General features: G+C 45.2%; 1 protein-coding gene across 4 annotated transcripts in view; it reads left to right on the top strand.

Annotated features, from left to right (window-relative positions):
- Positions 1-17,242, top strand: part of SUSD4 (sushi domain containing 4) — a 158,990-nt gene that overhangs the window by 113,117 nt on the left and 28,631 nt on the right. For all 4 annotated transcript variants that reach the window (XM_033196206.1, XM_033196208.1, XM_033196207.1 and 1 more), the window contains exon 5: positions 2,288-2,476. In XM_033196206.1, coding sequence (XP_033052097.1) covers positions 2,288-2,476 — 189 coding nt within the window. The remainder of the gene's footprint in view (positions 1-2,287; positions 2,477-17,242) is intronic.

The following is a 17,242-nucleotide window of genomic DNA, read 5'->3' as shown; positions in this document are numbered from 1 at the left end:
CTTCAAACGATGCAAGCCCTGCCCACCTCTCCCTCCTCCTCAGAGGCCTCTGTCCCACAGATGGTGGTGGGTGCCCTGGCCTGTGCCCTACCCTCTAGTGTACCCCATGCCTTGCTGCACAGAAAGATAGGTCCTGCCTGCTGGAGCTGCCACTGCTCCAGTGTTGCTCACTGGCTGCTTGCCTGGCACACCATAGGAAATGAGGAACTAAGGTTGCTTTGGACAGCCTGACACCCCTCTGAGCCCCCAGGGGGAATATAATTGGCCCTAAGAGTGACATTTCATTCTCTAACTTTTATTTGCACCTATAGATCCAGGAGCTAAAGCCTGAGGAGGCCTCTCGCTATTATCTAGAAGTGCAAATGGAAATTACATTGAACTATTGAGTTGAAGCCAGTTTTCGACTGTTATATTTAGGACAGGCTGTCTCTAACCAAGAGTGAGCATATCTTTCCTTCTCCTCTGATTAACTGCACGAATTATAACCCCACTCTGAGTCAGAGTTAGTTTTTATTTGAGAGAAACCAGCTATCTGTGTGGGTAGTTTAGAACTACAATTCCTTCCTAGGAAGAAGAGCGAGCACAATCATTTGTGCCAACTCATTTGAACTACACTTGAGGGTTCTAAGGTGCTCACTTGTTCACGTTAATGTGCTTCTCTTTTTTTCCTCAATTATTGAGTCTGTTTATTCCTGATCCCCAACTTCCTCCCCACCACATAAACACACATACACTTCACTTTTACTATGAACATTGTCAGTTTTCAGCTCAAAAAAGCAATAATAATCTAAGGTTATGGGACTGTCTACAAAGATGGCTGAGCTGCATACCTTTTAGGGTATGGTGCATCCCAAATGTTGGCCAGTTCAAAGCTATGATCTCCTTGGTCTGCAGAGCCCCATGGCCCCAGGACACAGCAGTGCAGGATTAGCACTGCCCAACCCCGACAGTGAGTGCCTCAAATTCTGCACCCGCCTCACCCTCACCTGCTCTGATGCACAGACGCCATATACTGGGGTTTCAACCAAAGCAATCTGCTGAGAGATCCCTTCAAGATACTTGCAATGTCCAACAAAGTCAGCTTAGGAGAAGGGTTCAGTCATCTGCTGCTGTGCATGGGACACATACAATCTGTATCTGGTGACTTGGAAGGGAAAGTGTGTATTTTCATTATACATTATTTACTTCACACACAATTAGTTCTCTCCTGGATGAACACCAGCTCTACAGTGTCATTATTTCCTCCAGTGAAATTGCTGAAGCAATGAGAAATGCCCTGATCACAGGGGATGCCACACACAATAGAATTCTCTGCCATCAGGAGTGTTCTGCTGGGCTGCACAGACTTCAGGGCAAACAGGCTGCTTAGTGTTCCACAGAAGGAGTGTGGGATCCAGGTCCCACTTGCACGCTGATTGCACACAGCATGCCATGCTCGATGCACAGACTCAGGACAGCAGTGGTTCTGAGTGTGGCCCCGAGACTGGCAGTGGCAGCAGCAGCAGCAGTAGCAGTGCCTGGATGTTGGCAGTGCAGTTGTCAGGCTCCCTCTGCCCCAGACCTGCTGAAACAGAAGCTCTGCAGGTGGGCCCAGCAGCCTGTGTCTAACAAGCCCTCTGGATCATTCTTGAGTTTGAGAACTACTACACTGTGGGATTCCTCATCTATTTTATATAAAACACAACTGGATTTTCAGAAATTTAAGGCCACCATCTCAGGCATATTTCTGTACCCAAATCCACTCTAGTGGAATTGAGTTTGGAACCTAAGCTTCCCAAGCTGCTCTCACCACCACTGAAACTATTGGTGGTGTCTGTGTCTCTTTCCTCTTATAGCACCTCGGTGGTTCTCAACCTGGCCAGCACATCAGGGTTACGTGGGGAGCTTTAAAAAAAGATAATGATCCCCAGGCTCTCCTCAGAGCCTGGGCATGGGGCCCGGGCACTGGTGTTTTGTAAAAGCTTCTCAGGTGATGCTGAAATGCAGTCAGAGCCAGAGCACGCGGCCTGAGGGTGTACAACCCACAGTCAGACACTCACCACCTTCCCTCCATCCATCTTAGCTACTCCTCTGACCCTCTCGGTGCCATTTGCAAATAGCAGAGCAAATACCTACATGATAATTAGAATAAGGAACCTGAGTATTTGAGACCAAGGTGCTTCATTCTTCAGAGGTGGTGCCATTTTAACAGTGGGGGAATCCTAAAAAGTTCCAGCGTTCGGTGTGACTTTTCGATGTACAGAGATGACAGAGTGGAATCTTCCCCATTTTCTTTCACCTTGCACAGGCTGCCTGAGACCTCTAGCCTCTACTAATGGCTATGTGAACATCTCCGAGTTCCAGACCTCCTTCCCAGTGGGGACTGTGATCTCCTATCGCTGCTTTCCCGGATTTAAACTCGATGGATCTGCGTATCTTGAGTGCTTACACAACCTCATCTGGTCGTCCAACCCACCCCGGTGCCTTGCTCTGGAAGGTAACACATCTTATTCTTTCGGAAGTTGTATTTTGTATTATTACAGTGAGGAAGAAGATCGATAGGAGGAAGAGCTGCGAATTATGATCAGCAATAACTTTTCTTCTCTGTGTACATCTTTCTCACCTTTGTCCAGAGCAGAGATCAGCTGCCATGAAGCCATACTTACAATTAGACATAAAACTTGCTTCCCTCATCCTTAGGCTTAAAGAGGAGAGCAGATAAAAGAAAAAGTTGTGAGCATCAAAGGTTAAATTACAAAATATTGCAAAGTGAAATGAAATGCCTTCAAAAATTAATTTTCTCTACACCTCTACACCAGATGAAAACAGATTGTATCATGTCATTAACCTCACCCTCATTTTATTGTTGTGTCGATGTTTCTTCCATATTTCCATGCACTTTATAGCTTAGCTGTAAATGTTTTGCTGCAAGCACACCCTTGGATGCCTGAAAGCAAGAGCTTTTTTCCTCTCTGTTTTTGTTAAATCTGTTTGACTATAGATTGTGATTCACTAAAGACCACTAATCAGTAGTATGAAGTAGTAAGGAGAACGGGGCTTCCATTGGCAGAGTCAAGGCAGTGTCTGTAGGGGAAAAGTCCATAAACATTTCTGCTAGGCAAATTGGATATGCTGGTTCAACTCTTGCTTTAACTCAGATCTTGAAAGTATGCCTGAGGAGAACAAACACCAATGTGTTTCTTGGCATCTGAGTATAGTGGGTAGGAGGGGTCTATATGGGGAAAGAAAAAAAGTGAAGAAACCTCAAATCAGGAGCCCCTTCAAAGCCTATTTGCAGCCTTGTTTGGGAAACAAAGCAAAACAATGGAATATGGAAGCAAATGAGTTCTTACAAGTTTACAGCATCTCTACAAGTGTGCACCTTTGTCTGGGAGGAAGTCAGGGCAGGATGTGTGTCATGGAGGATGACTATTGCTCAGAAGGATCAGAGACGGCCTCTCTAGGGATGTGGAGTGGGGTTGGCTGGAGCCATGGAATCTCTTTGGAGAAGGGTGGGGGAAGGAGGGAAAGGAGCGAGAAGGCCAGCCCTTCCCATTGGTTTTGTCATAGTCTGAGACTGGTCATTAGAACTCCCCTCACTCCACTTCCCACCCATCCCAAATCCCCCAGGGAATTGGAGCCTAGCCTAGAGATGCCAGATAAAATGTAGGATACACAGGTAAATTTGAATTTCAGATAAACAAATAATGTTTTAATATGAGCATGTCACAAATATTACATGGGACATACTTAGTATAAAAATTATTCTTTGCTTATCTGAAATTCAAATATATTTATAACTGAGTGTCTTGAATTTTGTTTCCTAAATCTGGTCACCCTAGCCTCAAGGGACAAGGTCATCCCTTTTGCTTCCAGTGGGAATAGCCTTCCTGTTGTCTGGATGCTGCTGGTAGGCTGTGGACCTCTGATGGAAGGGGCTCTTCCCTAGTTCTGGAGGCTTCTCCCAGCTCAGATAACCAGACAGAGAGGGCCCTTTAAAGGTACCGTCATTATGATTTTATCAATTTGAAATGCTTGTTTTCAAATCTTTTCAAATTTGGTTTAAATGTGTTCCAAGCAGTCAGGTTCTGATAAGCTTTATTTTGGGGTTTGAAAAGCAGTCTTTATGGAGCCTAGAGAATATGATTGGATAGGCATAAAACAAAATCTAAGGTTATAAACAGGGCGCTGAGAATGGCTTCGGTTTGAAAATGAGTCTTCTGGTCTAACATGTCCCCTTTCCTCTGCCATCTTCCACTATGGATAGATGGGAAAACCCTGGCTGACAGCTGCCTGTGCCAGGAAGGCCACTTAGTGCCTTTTTTCCCTAGAGTTTTTGTTTTTTTAATAAGGTTTACATCTCCATTTTCAATAGACATCCCTTTAAATTGTCTGATGGCATTTGTTGGTGAGCGCTTTCAATGCAACACTGGCTAAAGGTACAAAGCGGTGATTCTAAACTGAGAGGCACAGAGGAGACTAAAGGATTATTTTTTTCAAGACTTGATAGCAACTGGGTTAAATTAAGCAGTGGGTTAAACTAATAGGTAAGGATTCATGAGAAAGTTATCCAGATGTACCTGGAGGTTGGCATTTCTCTCATTCTCACTTTAATTGTGTATCATCTTTTTAAAAGACGTTGCCTTACTTATGCAATATTGTCATAGGGTATTGAACATAGATGAACTGTCACAAGGGGATTGACCCTTTTCGTAGATCACCCACACTTTTAACTCCTCATCTTTCTGTCTTCCTAAGCACACGATTTGCACAATTTGATTTTTCTTGATGACACAGTGAAAATTATTGCACTGGGCTGTGGAATTATGATGTCTAAGGGGCTTTTGAATATATTAGAACTCTCTGACCCCTGCAGTAATGGTGTGGACAGTTCTGCTGTGGAAGTCTTTCTGTTTGAGTTTTCTGTCCCATTCCCATTCCTCTTTCACTATCAATCCATCAGCTGTCAGTGTGCCTGTCACACTCAGGGTACCTGTCGCTGCAGCTGTCCCTCACCCCCAATTTCTTTTCTAACCCGCTCTAAGCCAGGAGAAAGGTTCACCAGGCTCATCATGGAGGGAGCATAGCATATCAATTACCAGTGCAGGCTGACTTCGGATGGGCTGGCTTCACATCCTGGCATCCTACTTAATCACTTCACCTGGGGCACGTCACATAGCCTCTCTAAGCCTCCATTTCTTCCTCTGTAAAATGGGGGTGATGAGTCCCACTTGCCTTGTGGGACTGGGAAGAGTCAGTGAGATAATAAATCTACCCATTTAATGAAGCGCCCAGCCCGTAGTATGTGGTCAATCACTTGTCCATTGTTATTAATGCACTTAGAGTTTTATATAAAGTCACAATAAATAAGAGAGAATCTAGCATGACTCTCTGTGAATATGGTGTCCAGGCTTTTAGACATGTACATTGTCACACAATTTTGGTTGTTCACGTGCTATTTTGGTTACTTGCATATTCTTAGCTGTGTCTATATAAGATGACTCTCAGATACCAAGAGAAAATACTGAACAATAAAAACGGCCACCATTAATTTTGAGAGCTTACTACATAGGTGTCAGGCTACTACTCAAAGTGTTTAACACAGTGTCTCCTTTAATCCTCTTAATGCCATTTGGAAGCAGGTACTACTAACCCTCTTTAGCCGCTGAGTAAACCCAGCCTTCTAAAGGTTCAGTAACTTGCCCAAAGTCACACAGCTAGGAAGAGGGGGAGCTGGGACTGTAGCATGGATCTTTGTCACTTCAAAGCTCATGTTCTTAATCACCAAGGTACACTGTCTATTTAACATGTTCTGATTACAATCTAACAGGGGGAAAGCAATTTGATACTTTTATAGGCATTTTCTTAAAGCAAAAAATTACAATATTTATTGCATAGGAAAGAATTTGTCTTTCTAGTTTTGTTACCATCTCTGAGAAATCCCAGCAGCAGGGGGAGGCTCTGCTGCCCCCTGGATAGCCACAGGCTCTTACTGCTGCTGCCCCACAGTGCCTGTTAGTCTCCCACATGGCCATGGAATCCCCCTGCAACCAGTGAGCCAGGCAAATGTTGTTGGCCTCCTTTTACAGATGAGGAGATGACCCCTTGGAGAATGCCATGACTTGTCCCGACCCTCCAACTGTTGGTGTGTGCTCTCTGCCACACGGCACCTCCTCTCCCTAGAGGAGTGGAGAGCACTTTGTGAGGGTCAGTGTTTGAGTGACACCTGTCACACTCACATGTCAACAGTCTCATAGTTGATACCTGGCTTCATGAAGAAGTTGATAATTTGGAAGGAAACACTTTGGCAGCCTCACCAAAGGTGGCAAGAGTTCCGAAGCCCAGTACGAAGGTGTGGGTTGCATGTTTTAAGGCCTGCGGTATTGCACTCATGGATAGTGGGAAGATTCTGGAGTATATATGGGTTCCTATTGCTGTGTTGTCAGATAAAACACACAAGATTTCAAAGCGTTGAACCAGAATGATGGCCATAATGTTTTAAAATCAATGACTGTATAAAATTGGAGCTGGAAGGAGCTTTGTGTGTCCCTGTGTGCCCCTGTGGGCCCCGTCTTGCTGTGGGCCTGTGCGCTTTGCCTCGTCTGTGTGTATCTTAGTGCTTTCCACTCTCGGGTTCTCTTCCTCCCTGAGGCCCTCACCTCCGTCTTTCTCTTTCATGTGCATGCACAGACATACACATACTGAATGCAAGAAATCTTTAAAAAGCAAAAAAGCTCTGACAATAAATGTGGGGAATTTCTCATTGTTAAGTGCTAAGAACTCAGTTTGTGTTGTCACCAGTGATTGTTGAACACCTGCTAGGCTCAGAGCAACACCAAATTGGGCACTGGGGAATTACAAAGAAAGGAAAGGACATAATTCCTTACTTTGAAGAGTTTACAGTCTAGAGGGAGAAGAAGATGACTAAGTCCGTTTCCTAGAGAATAATATCGTTACAGATGGCAGCCACGTACACACACAGCTACTTTTACCAAGGGGCACGCGGGGGCTTCTGCATTTGGAAAGGGCAGTTTCAGGGGGTGATATCACAGTTGTAAAATGAAATTTTCTACCCAGGGATTTATGGCATTTTTTTAAATTTTCCCCAGAGACCAAATAATAGCATGTTTCTGTCTTTTCTGTCTCCACTTGAGCCTTGGGGAAAGAGAAAGGTCTGAACGTCTCACTCCTAGGGAAGGATTGTGCATCTTGAAGCATGGCGGAGCTCACTGGTGTAGACGCAGCCTGCCCTAGCATGTGTGAGAGGCTCTAACCCAGTGGTTTGAAGGGTGGGAATACGGAAGGATATTGAGGAGCATAACAATAAGTAAGTGAACCAACCATGTAGCACATAGTTGCAGGGACGGACGCAGACACACACGGGAAGTCTAGGAAGAAGAGTCACTAACTGCCCAAAATCCCCTGGACACTGTGTGCTTGGGGTTGTGAGGGCTGCTGGTTATAAGCGGTTGCAAGAAAGGGCTCTTTTCTACAGGGGATAGGACCACCCACAACCCGTTAGTATCTGGAACATTCTCTTCACATTCAGGTTTTCAAACAGCCTGGAAACAGCACGGAGGTGCCAGGTATCCAGTTATAGAAATCTCTGGGGGCAGCTCTTTCAACAGCAGAGACCACAGCACTATGCCTCTTTGAGGCAGGTTGCAAGGGTCAGAAGAACAGATGATGGCAAGGGTCAGAAGAACAGATGATAGCAAGGGTCAGAAGAACAGATGATGGCAAGGGTCAGAAGAACAGATGATGGAAGCAAAAACTTAGAATTTGGGGTCCTTAATTGTAGCTGCCACCCACTTAAAGACTCCTGTTTCTCTAAGTGCTAAATTAGAGGACTTAGGATCCTGGATCCTTTATCCAGAAGTCCTCCCTTCAACAACTCTCTAGATAAAAAGATGGAATCAAATTTAGAAAGGACCAATCAAACATTTAGGGATATTAGAGTTTAAAAAGAAAGAAACCAAAATCAGTGGTATATACCATTTCACATAAGTGCCTCTGAGGTGTGTGGATTCATTCAGTCAACATTTTTATGCCTATATGCTGAGTATTTTGCAAGATCCAGTGAAAACAGTGGCAAACGAGTTGTGCAAAGTCTCTGCCCCCCTGGGGCTCACAGAGCATGTGTTGCTATCCCTGAAATTGCACTCTCCACCCAGGCAGAGCTAAGTTCTAAATATTCCATTTGTAAGTTATCCAGGGCCTCCCGTGGTAGAGAAGATTGTTACCTACACTGAAGGCCACCTAGAAGGAGTTCTAAAGCAAGGTCTCCATGGTTTCGAAAGAACTGGGAGGGTCAGGCTGCTGAGTCACTCTTTGCTGTGTGGGGTTGGCTCTGAGACATGATGCCTGGTCTGCTTTCAGAAGGCAGCCAGGTTTTCAGAGAAAGCAGTGAGCATGGTCCCAGAGACCCCAGGGAGTCTTGTCTGCTTGTTTGTTTGCTTTTCCCCAAATAGGGGAATAAATCACTCTAGGATCTGCAGGTACCTAAGGTTTCATTTGTAATGACTTGGGCGGTGGCTTCCCTGATGCTGACATTTTCAAAAGACATTTTCAGCCTCGTGTCTGGCATTTCTCCCAGGAGCAAGTAAACCTGACCCCATTGGAAGCCAAACATCTGAAAGGTTGGGTTTTCAAATCTGCCCAGTCCCCAAATCCAGAATGCCCCAAGTGATTCCCCCCAGCCCCATTCATCTCAGAGCCCACATAGACAGAGATGGAGTTTTCGTCAGACAGCGTCCAATTCAATCACAGGGAATGCGGCAGTGTGATTTCCTAAGAACCTACAAATGCCCAGGAGTCCTTTTAGCTCTGTATCCTTTTGTAAGAAAAGGAGGAAAAATAAGAAACTGAAGAACCTTGTTTGGTCAAATGTGAAATGACTTGAAAGGTTCCAATTTGGGATCAAAACTCAAAGCCAGCTTGGATGTGGAGGGCTCCCCAGCTCTCAAGCTACATTTGCAGTGTACTTTGTTCCTGAGTCAAAACACGTTCAGGTACAAGAGGCGCCTGGTATAAGAAGCGCCTGAAGTGATTTCTCCCTCCAGGAATCCAGCCTTCACTCAGAAGTGCCTCAGAACTTCAAAGTGAATCCTGTGTAGGGAACAGGAAAGACACAGCAGAGAATCTGGGCCTCCTTGGATGACAGAGCCTACCCTGCTCCTGGAGGAAGGCTGCAGGGGACACTCAAAGGGGATGTGATGAGGGCCCACCCTGGGACAGGCTGCTCCCATTTTACTAATGGAAACTTCAGACATAAAGAGGAGTCCACACCGTTCCCAATAAGGTTGTCAATTACTGTTCGTGATGAGGCCCAGTGTCACCTTGGTCACTTCCCCAGACCCGAGTCAGGGACACTCTGTTCTCCCTATGGAGTTCCTATCTTCCTCCTGCCACCTGTCCCCAAGCAAGTGGGGGAGATGCAGGGTCTCTCAGCTCCCTGCCTGGTGATCCACAATAAGAAAGTGTGGGCTTGGGTCCATCCTTTGATGAACTTGAAACTATTCTGTATTGGATTTGAAATAGCACATGGGAAATGACAGAAGAAAAGTCATATTGGGGTTTCATGCCACTGATTTTGAATTACTGGTCATAGGATACAGAGCTTAGACATCACCAATTTCCCTTTCTCCTAAGCCAACCTGCCATACCCCAGTGTATCCTCGTAGAGATGAATGGAAAGTGCCAGAGAGTGGCGGGCTTGGCCACAGTGGTAGCCTGGGAGAACCAGTCAAGGTCCCACATCCACCCTGGGCTCTGGCACCATCAGGCTGCCTTGAGTAGGGAAGGCCCATGCCACTTGATCTTCACTCCCTTCCTTTCCTATGGTTTTTCTTTTTTTTTTTTTTTAATTGTAAAAATGTTTTTGTAGAGACTTGGTCTCACTTTGTTGCCCAGGCTGGTCTCAAACTCCTGGCCTCAAGCAAACCTCCCACCTCGGCCTCCCAGTGTGCTGGGACTACAGGCATGAACCACTGCACCCAGCCCCTCATCTACATCCTTGAACAGGGAGAAATAATATTTCAAATTTCTTCCTCCTGTGAACAGCTGACTCCAGGGCAGAAAGCGCCTTGTTCCTCCCTGCACTCCTAGCCCTGGCACATGCTTTATATTCTACAAATTGCAACTGTTATAACTAAAACTTCTTTTGATTAATTTGACATTTTTGGATGCCTACTCTATGCCAAGCACCCTGCGGGTAGTTTATTTGACGATCTCTTCTCTAACAACAGTCATGAGAAGCAAGTGTGGCGCTAGCCTATACATGAGGAAACTGAGGTCCAGACAGCTCTGCTGCTCCTTCCCCAAGGTCACTCTGTCCACAGCAACCTGGCCCCTGTGCCTCCTGAGCCTACACCTTCTACTGACACTACTCTTCTAGCCCTTTTAAGACCCAGACTACCTGCTGGCAATTTTGATCTGGGTTCTAATCCTAGCTGTGTCCATTTCCTCAGATAGAATGGAAAGGCGTTGGAAGGGTTGATCGTAGAAGCTCCTTCCTGGTGGTCACATTCTTTGATTCTGCTCTTAACCAGAACTCACACTGTTCCCAGAGAGGCTGCCCTGTCCCTGGCTGGCTCTGGAAGGCAGGTGGGAAAATGAAGGGGAGAGGCTCTAGGAAAGCTTCTCCCCCCGACGCTGGCTAACAGAGTTTCCCTGAAACTCACGTTTATATAGTCAGCCTGTGAGCCTGGAGCCATCTGCAGGAGGGGAGTGGCAGGAAAGGAAGAGATGTGTGTTGAGGGTCATCTTGGTAGCAGGCGCTTCACCTGCTATCTTTAGTCGGCCTCTAGACAACTCCAGGATTACTGTCCTCTCTTTTCAGATAGGAAGCAGGCCTGGTCACACCCCCCTGGCCTTAGGGAGTAGGCTGCAGAGCCCAGGTTCTAAACCAGCCCTGACCTGACTCCTGGGCTGTGCTTTCTCCTGTGCTGCACTGCCTTCCGTGGGAGAGACCAGCCCGGCCGCCTGAGTAATCTGCACAGCCACCCACTGATGACTTCTTTTCCATTCGTGTTCTCAGGAACCTGAATTTTTATCATGTAAAAGGTTTTGGAGGAGGGAGAGGGAAATACCATGTGATCTGCCCCAAGCTACACTGTATACAATGGTGAGCGATGGGGGAATTTTCCTTTCTTCCTTCCCTCCCTCCCTCCTTCCCAGGTAAGGCTCTGGTGCCAACCAGGGTTGTACAGTGTGCCAAGTGGCCATTGCTATTAGAGGTTCAAGTCTTGTGCATCTCTCTGTAAATGATAATAGCAGTGACCACCTGGACACTGAATACCCACTCAGCCTCCCACGGTTCTGAATAAACCCGCTGGCCAGAGGCGTGGTCTCGATTAGCCTCTCCTGGGCCCTCAAGCTCCCTGCAGACTTATCCGTGATCCTGCCAGCAGCTGGACCCAGCATAAAGTGTAATTGGCAAAAAAGGAAGAAAAGGGCAGCAAATGCCTTTTTTACTTGATATAGCAGGGGGACTTCTTTCCATGGGACAGTAGAGGGGGGCTTCTGATTTATCTGCTTGTCCTAGGCTCTGCCCTTCCCTCACCTCCTCTAGCTAATACAAGGTTAGGTAATGCTTGGCCAGGGGTTCTGGAATATAAGGCTCTAAGGCCCTGGGAGTTCCCTGGGAAGCCCCAGGTAACTTTGATCCAGGCTCCCCCAGCCCCAGTGGCTCTGTTTTATATATTTACATATTATGTTCTCACTCAAGATTTGTTTGAAGGAAGAGTTTGCTGGCATGAAATATGAAAATCATACATCAGGTTCTGCCTCCTTAGGAACTTGAGACCAGAGCAATGGCTTGGGTCACACAAACCTCCCACCGCCCATCTCTTTAGACTCCCAGCCTTCATGGATGTAAGTAGATGGCTAATTTATAATCCTAATTAGGAATCCGGCTTACATCAGTCAAAGTCTTCTGGGATTTTTAGATCTTATTCTCAAAAACAAAAGAATCTTCAGTTCTCTTTGAAGATAAATGTGCGTTCCCTGGGCCTAGGAAAGAGAAAATCTCAGGCCCTTTCCCTCATGTGTTTCTCCCTGTCTGAAACAGAGGTCCCTTTGTGAACTGAAAATGAATTCTGCAACCTGGGCACATACGTTAGTACATACCATCCCCTTTTGCCATTTTGTTCCCTGGTGGTGAAAATCCCTGTGTCTGGTGCTGTTTGTATTACCATCACCTTGCCTGTGACCCTGGTGGGTGTTTTACTAGAGGGAAATGCAAAATAGCAAGCAATCCTGTTAATTTGTTGTTCACCAGCAATAGTAAATTATTCTAATATCGTTTCTATGTACTGTTCGTATATTACAGCAGAGTGATTACCGGAAAATAGCTGCTTGCATGCCATACAGCATTCTCAAGGATCACTGTGCTTAATTTTCTCTTCTTCTTTTACAATAAGCAATTGCCACTGTAGCTTCTTTCTCTTCTTGGTCACACATCTCTCTTGTACTCAAGACAGATTGTGCCATGGCATAAGAAGCTTCGTTATTCTTTTTTTTATATATATCAAATCCAGAAACACTGATCTTTTTGTCTTAAGAAAACCAAGAGACATTATTCCTTTTCTTCAAGTAGATCCAAGTTCTCAGGCATTCCTGCTGTTACTTTTTAGGCTGTTTTTCTCTTGCATTTTCTGATTCCCAACATGATCGATGGTCCTCATCCTCTCTCTCCGAATCTGCTGTTCACTAGCTTAAGCCCCTTGGCAGTCTCCTGCCTCAGCACCCTGCTTTCCTTTTAGCCTTGGTGGAAACACAACCATTAACCCTTTGTCTCTCCTGGACTCCTTAAATTCTCTCTCTCTCTTTTTTTTAATCTCTTGTAAGTGCAGAGATCTAGACTGAAGTCAAAGGAAGAAGAGAGGTGATTCTTCTCCCACCAAAGGGGAAAGAAAGCTGAAAGCTTCATTCATTTGAACTACTTCTCCCGCAAAATCAAGAAATGAAGAGAACACCCAAGGGAGGACTCAGATAATCCCCTCTCCCCACCATTCAGAGATGGGATCTCACCAGGCTCAAGCCCAACTGCACCCAAGCCCCCATCCCTTGGTTCTCACCTGGGCAGGTAGCCTGTTCCGGGGCCTGCATGAGCCTGGAAGGCTTCCCTGTTTGGAGCAGGGGATGGGGAACATGTCCCTTTCTTTCACTGGGTTCACAGTTCTCACCAAAATATAATCCTCCTTTGCCCTGTAATCGCCTCCTATTTTTGCACACCCACAGACGTGCAAGCTGAGGTTTTTATTTTGTGATGCTTAAATGTCAGTTCACTGAAGGAAGTGCAGAGCTAAGCAACAGCAAAGCTGTGACCAGGGGTATGAGCCTCTAGCTTGTGCCACGAGCATGACCTCATTATGCTCAGAAAATAGATGACCGGTACAAATGGGAGATTCTCAGTGTTTGTCCTTAAACTCTAGAGTACCTTCTCCATTCCTGCTCCAGGCAGGATTTCTTTCTTTCTTTCCTCTCTGGGAAGTAAGATGACTTGTATTTCATAGTAATAAAACCTCTTCAATCAGGTGGAACACAGAAGGTAATAAATCCCTTCAGTCACTTCAGGGGCCTTTTTCAGGCTGGGAGTCACTCGGCAATATTCGGCGGGTTGTTTGGAGTCATTCCCTTTCTTCCTTCTCCACCCCAGCTCCCACCCCCATCTCCACTTTCCTTCATAAACCATTGCCGTAATTCCCTGCCTTTTCTCCCAAATTAATTAGACATTTGGAGTGATGGGTGGGTAAGATAGTCATACCTTTCTATTCCCATCTTTTTGTCTCATGTCATTCATTTTTTTTCATAGAAATGGTAACCATCATGCCTATGTTCACCATCATTTTCTTTTTTTGTACTGAAGGAAGTTTTTGTTGTTTTTGGCTTAGGTTCTATAAAAAGATAATGCCGGACTCTAAACTGTGCCCACATTCCTCTAAAGTTAGAGTGTGCAGAGAGGACAGTGCCTTCATCCATGGCACATCTTTTGTGGCTTCTGAAGAAAAGTCTGGGACTTTGTTTACATTCTGGCTGGTTTGTTCTTTGGTGGATGAGAACCTAATGCATTTTCTTTTTCTTTTTTTTTTTTCTTTTTTTTGGAAATGGAGCCTCACTCTTTGTCTCACCCAGGCTGGAGTGCAGTGGTGTGATCTCAGCTCACTGTAACCTCCGCCTCCCGGGTTCAAGTGATTCTCCTGTCTCAGCCTCCCAAGTAGCTGGTACTACAGGCTGCACTGCCATACCTGGCTAATTTTGTATTTTTAATACAGATGGGGTTTTTTACCATGTTGGCCAGGCTGGTCTCAAATTCCTGACCTCAGGCGATCCACCCGCCTTGGCCTCCCAAAGTGCTGGAATTACAGGCATGAACCTCTGCACCTGGCCCCTAATGTATTTTCTAACCCCGTCTTCTCCATTCCTGGGAAGGGATTTCACTGGTCCAGGCCTTAAAAAGGGGAAGCATGACTGGAGTTAAAATAAAAAATAAAATTTTTTAAAAGCCAATTATATTGAAATTCAGATTTTAAAACTAGTCCTTAGTTCAAGCTATCGCAAGTAAACACCTGTGCTTACGTCAGTCTGTATTTTCATACTATAAGTATATTATTCTGATGGAAATTATTTTGAATTGGGAAGAAAAGTTCATTTGTAGGAAGCTGGGAAGCCAAGAATTCTATAGCCAACCATGACTAAAACAGCATGTGAGAGGGACCTTTGCCTACCATTCTACTTGACATTTTTAAAGACTCTGTGGCCCTTGGGGTTAGCTGTGGGGGACTCTACTGTCCCCGGAGCATAAGGATCCCCAGTCTGGTGTCTGCTGCTGCCTTATTCCTTGGCATTCAGTGGCTTGTCACCACTTCACTCCAGCCTCTGCCTCAGTCATCACATGGAGTTCTCCCCTGCCATCTGTGTCTTCACATGGCCGTGTGTCTCGCCTCTTCTTCTTATAAGGACACAAGTTGATATGTTTTGGATGTTGTTTCCTCCACATCTCATGTTGAAATTTGATTCTGGAGTTGGAGGTGTGGCCTGGTGAGAGGTGACTGGATCATGGGGGTGGATCCCTCATGAAGGGCTTAGTGCCATCCCCTTGGTGATGAGTGAGTTCTCGCTCTGAGTTCACATGAAATCTGGTTGTTTAAAATCATGTGGCATTCCCCCCCATGTCTGGAACGCACTCTTGCCATGTGACACGCCTGTTCGTCTTTGCCTTCCGCCATGATTATAAGCTTCCTGAAGCCTGTGCCAAAAACAGATGATAGAGCCATGCTGCTACAGCCTGCAGAACCATGAGCCAATTACACTTCTTTTCTTTATAAATTACCCAGTCTTGGGTATTATAGCAACACAATTAACAGAATAACCTAACAGTCATATTGGATTAAGGGCCCTCCCTACTATAATGTAACCTCGTCTTAATTTAATTACATCTGCAGTTACCCTATTTCCAAATAAGCCTACATTCACAGGTACCAGGATTTCAACATAAGAATCTGGGGGGTACCCAATTTGATCCACTGCAAATGCTCTCCCTGCCTTAGCTTTGGAAGAAGCAAACTCCCTTCCATCTTCCTTCTAGCTCTTGCTCCCAGGTTTAAAGGACTATCTTTGAATCTTCCCAAACCCCAGTTGGCCAGCATCCTTTGGCCTGCCCACAGCCCTTTCCTGAGCTAACCTTACCTCTCGCCCAGTACGCCGCACCTTGCTTATACCAGCTGAGCCAAACAGAGGCTTCCCTGTATCTGTCAGGGTTCCTCCAGCTCTCTTTTCCTCTACCTCTGGAGGCCTCAGGCTTTTCCGAACTCTAATCCCATTGTGCATAATACATGTCTTAGCAGATAATGAAATCATTGCTCTTCCACTTGGCTCTTGGGAGGCACTATGCTCCCTTTCTCCTGTGCTCACTTAAAACCCCATGGCATGACTCAGTGAGAGATGGCAGCTTTGGAGTCAGCAGCACATAAGGTCCAGTCCCAGCTCGCTATTAGTTTACTAGATGACCTTGGGCAAATAACTTCACCTTTCTCAGCCTCAATTCCCTTATCTTTGCACATGAGGCAATAGTAACACCTGCTCTGCAAAATTGTTGTTAGGATTGAGTAAAATAGTGTGCATATGTTGCCTCACAGTAGGTTCTTGTGAAATGTCGTTACTGCTCGCATTTCATCTCACTGGCCCGTAATGTAGCTAGTAATAGCTGTCTCTTTTTATTGAGCATTTACTTTTGTGCCAGGCACTTTGTGCTTGCTGATTTACAGGTATTATTTCTAATTCTTATAAATTTCCTGCAATGTAGATATTACTATTTCTGTTGACAGATGATGGAAACCTAAGCTCAGAAAGAACATGAAAATAAAATGAATGAAAATGAAAATAAGATGAAAAAGTAAAATGCCCAAGGTCATGGCCACTAAGTGTTTGAGCCAGGATTTAAACCCAGGAAGGTGCACCTTTGCACTCTTGCACCTTTGCACTAGAGGCAGTGCAAAGCTGCCTCTCTAGAGTCTCTCATTAATCCACTGATTTTCTTATGTTTTCTTAGCCTGTCCTTTCTCACGTTCTCACCCTCACACTTTCTCCTATTCTGTTCTCCTAGCTGACTTTTCCCTTTCTTCCTCTCTTTTCACTGTCCATGTCTTCTAAGCCAGTGTTTCTTAAATTTGTTCAGATGTCAGAAAAGCATGGTGCATTTCACAGAATAGCATGCATTTTTTGTTTTTTGCAGAACACTAAGAAATACTGATAAAATTCTATCATGTAAACCTTAGAATTACCTTTGCTAGTGGAAAATGTGGCTATTTTCTATGGATAATATAGAACTTATAGAACTAACTATAATATAGAACCCATAAGTGCATACACACATACACTCAAGCACAGCTAGGAACAAAGCATGACCAATTGCTTCCTACTCTTCTTAACGCACTACTCAATTATGTATTTCCTCATCTATTAGGACTTGCTAATAGACAAGAATGAGAAGACACTAAGGATTTTCCTAAAAATCTATAGGAGGAAAACTGGAGGCTCAGAAAATTGAATACATGAATGTATGTGTGTCTGTGTGGCACTTTGGTCCAGTTTGTGGATGTACATTTAACTTCAGTGTCATCTCTGATAATAGAAGGGTTTGCTGATTGCAGAGAGGGTCAGAAATGATCCACTCTAAATGCTCCCTTACCGGTGGGCTTCCTAGGTTACATGGTGGGACACACACTCCATTTTAATCTTGTTCCCCTGATTTCCTTCCCTT

This window comes from Trachypithecus francoisi, unplaced genomic scaffold, assembly GCF_009764315.1.
Source record: "Trachypithecus francoisi isolate TF-2019V2 unplaced genomic scaffold, Tfra_2.0 Lachesis_group5, whole genome shotgun sequence".
NCBI classification, from domain to species: Eukaryota; Metazoa; Chordata; class Mammalia; order Primates; family Cercopithecidae; genus Trachypithecus; species Trachypithecus francoisi.
Note: the sequence above shows the minus strand (reverse complement) of the source record. Positions and strands in the feature narration are given on the sequence as shown.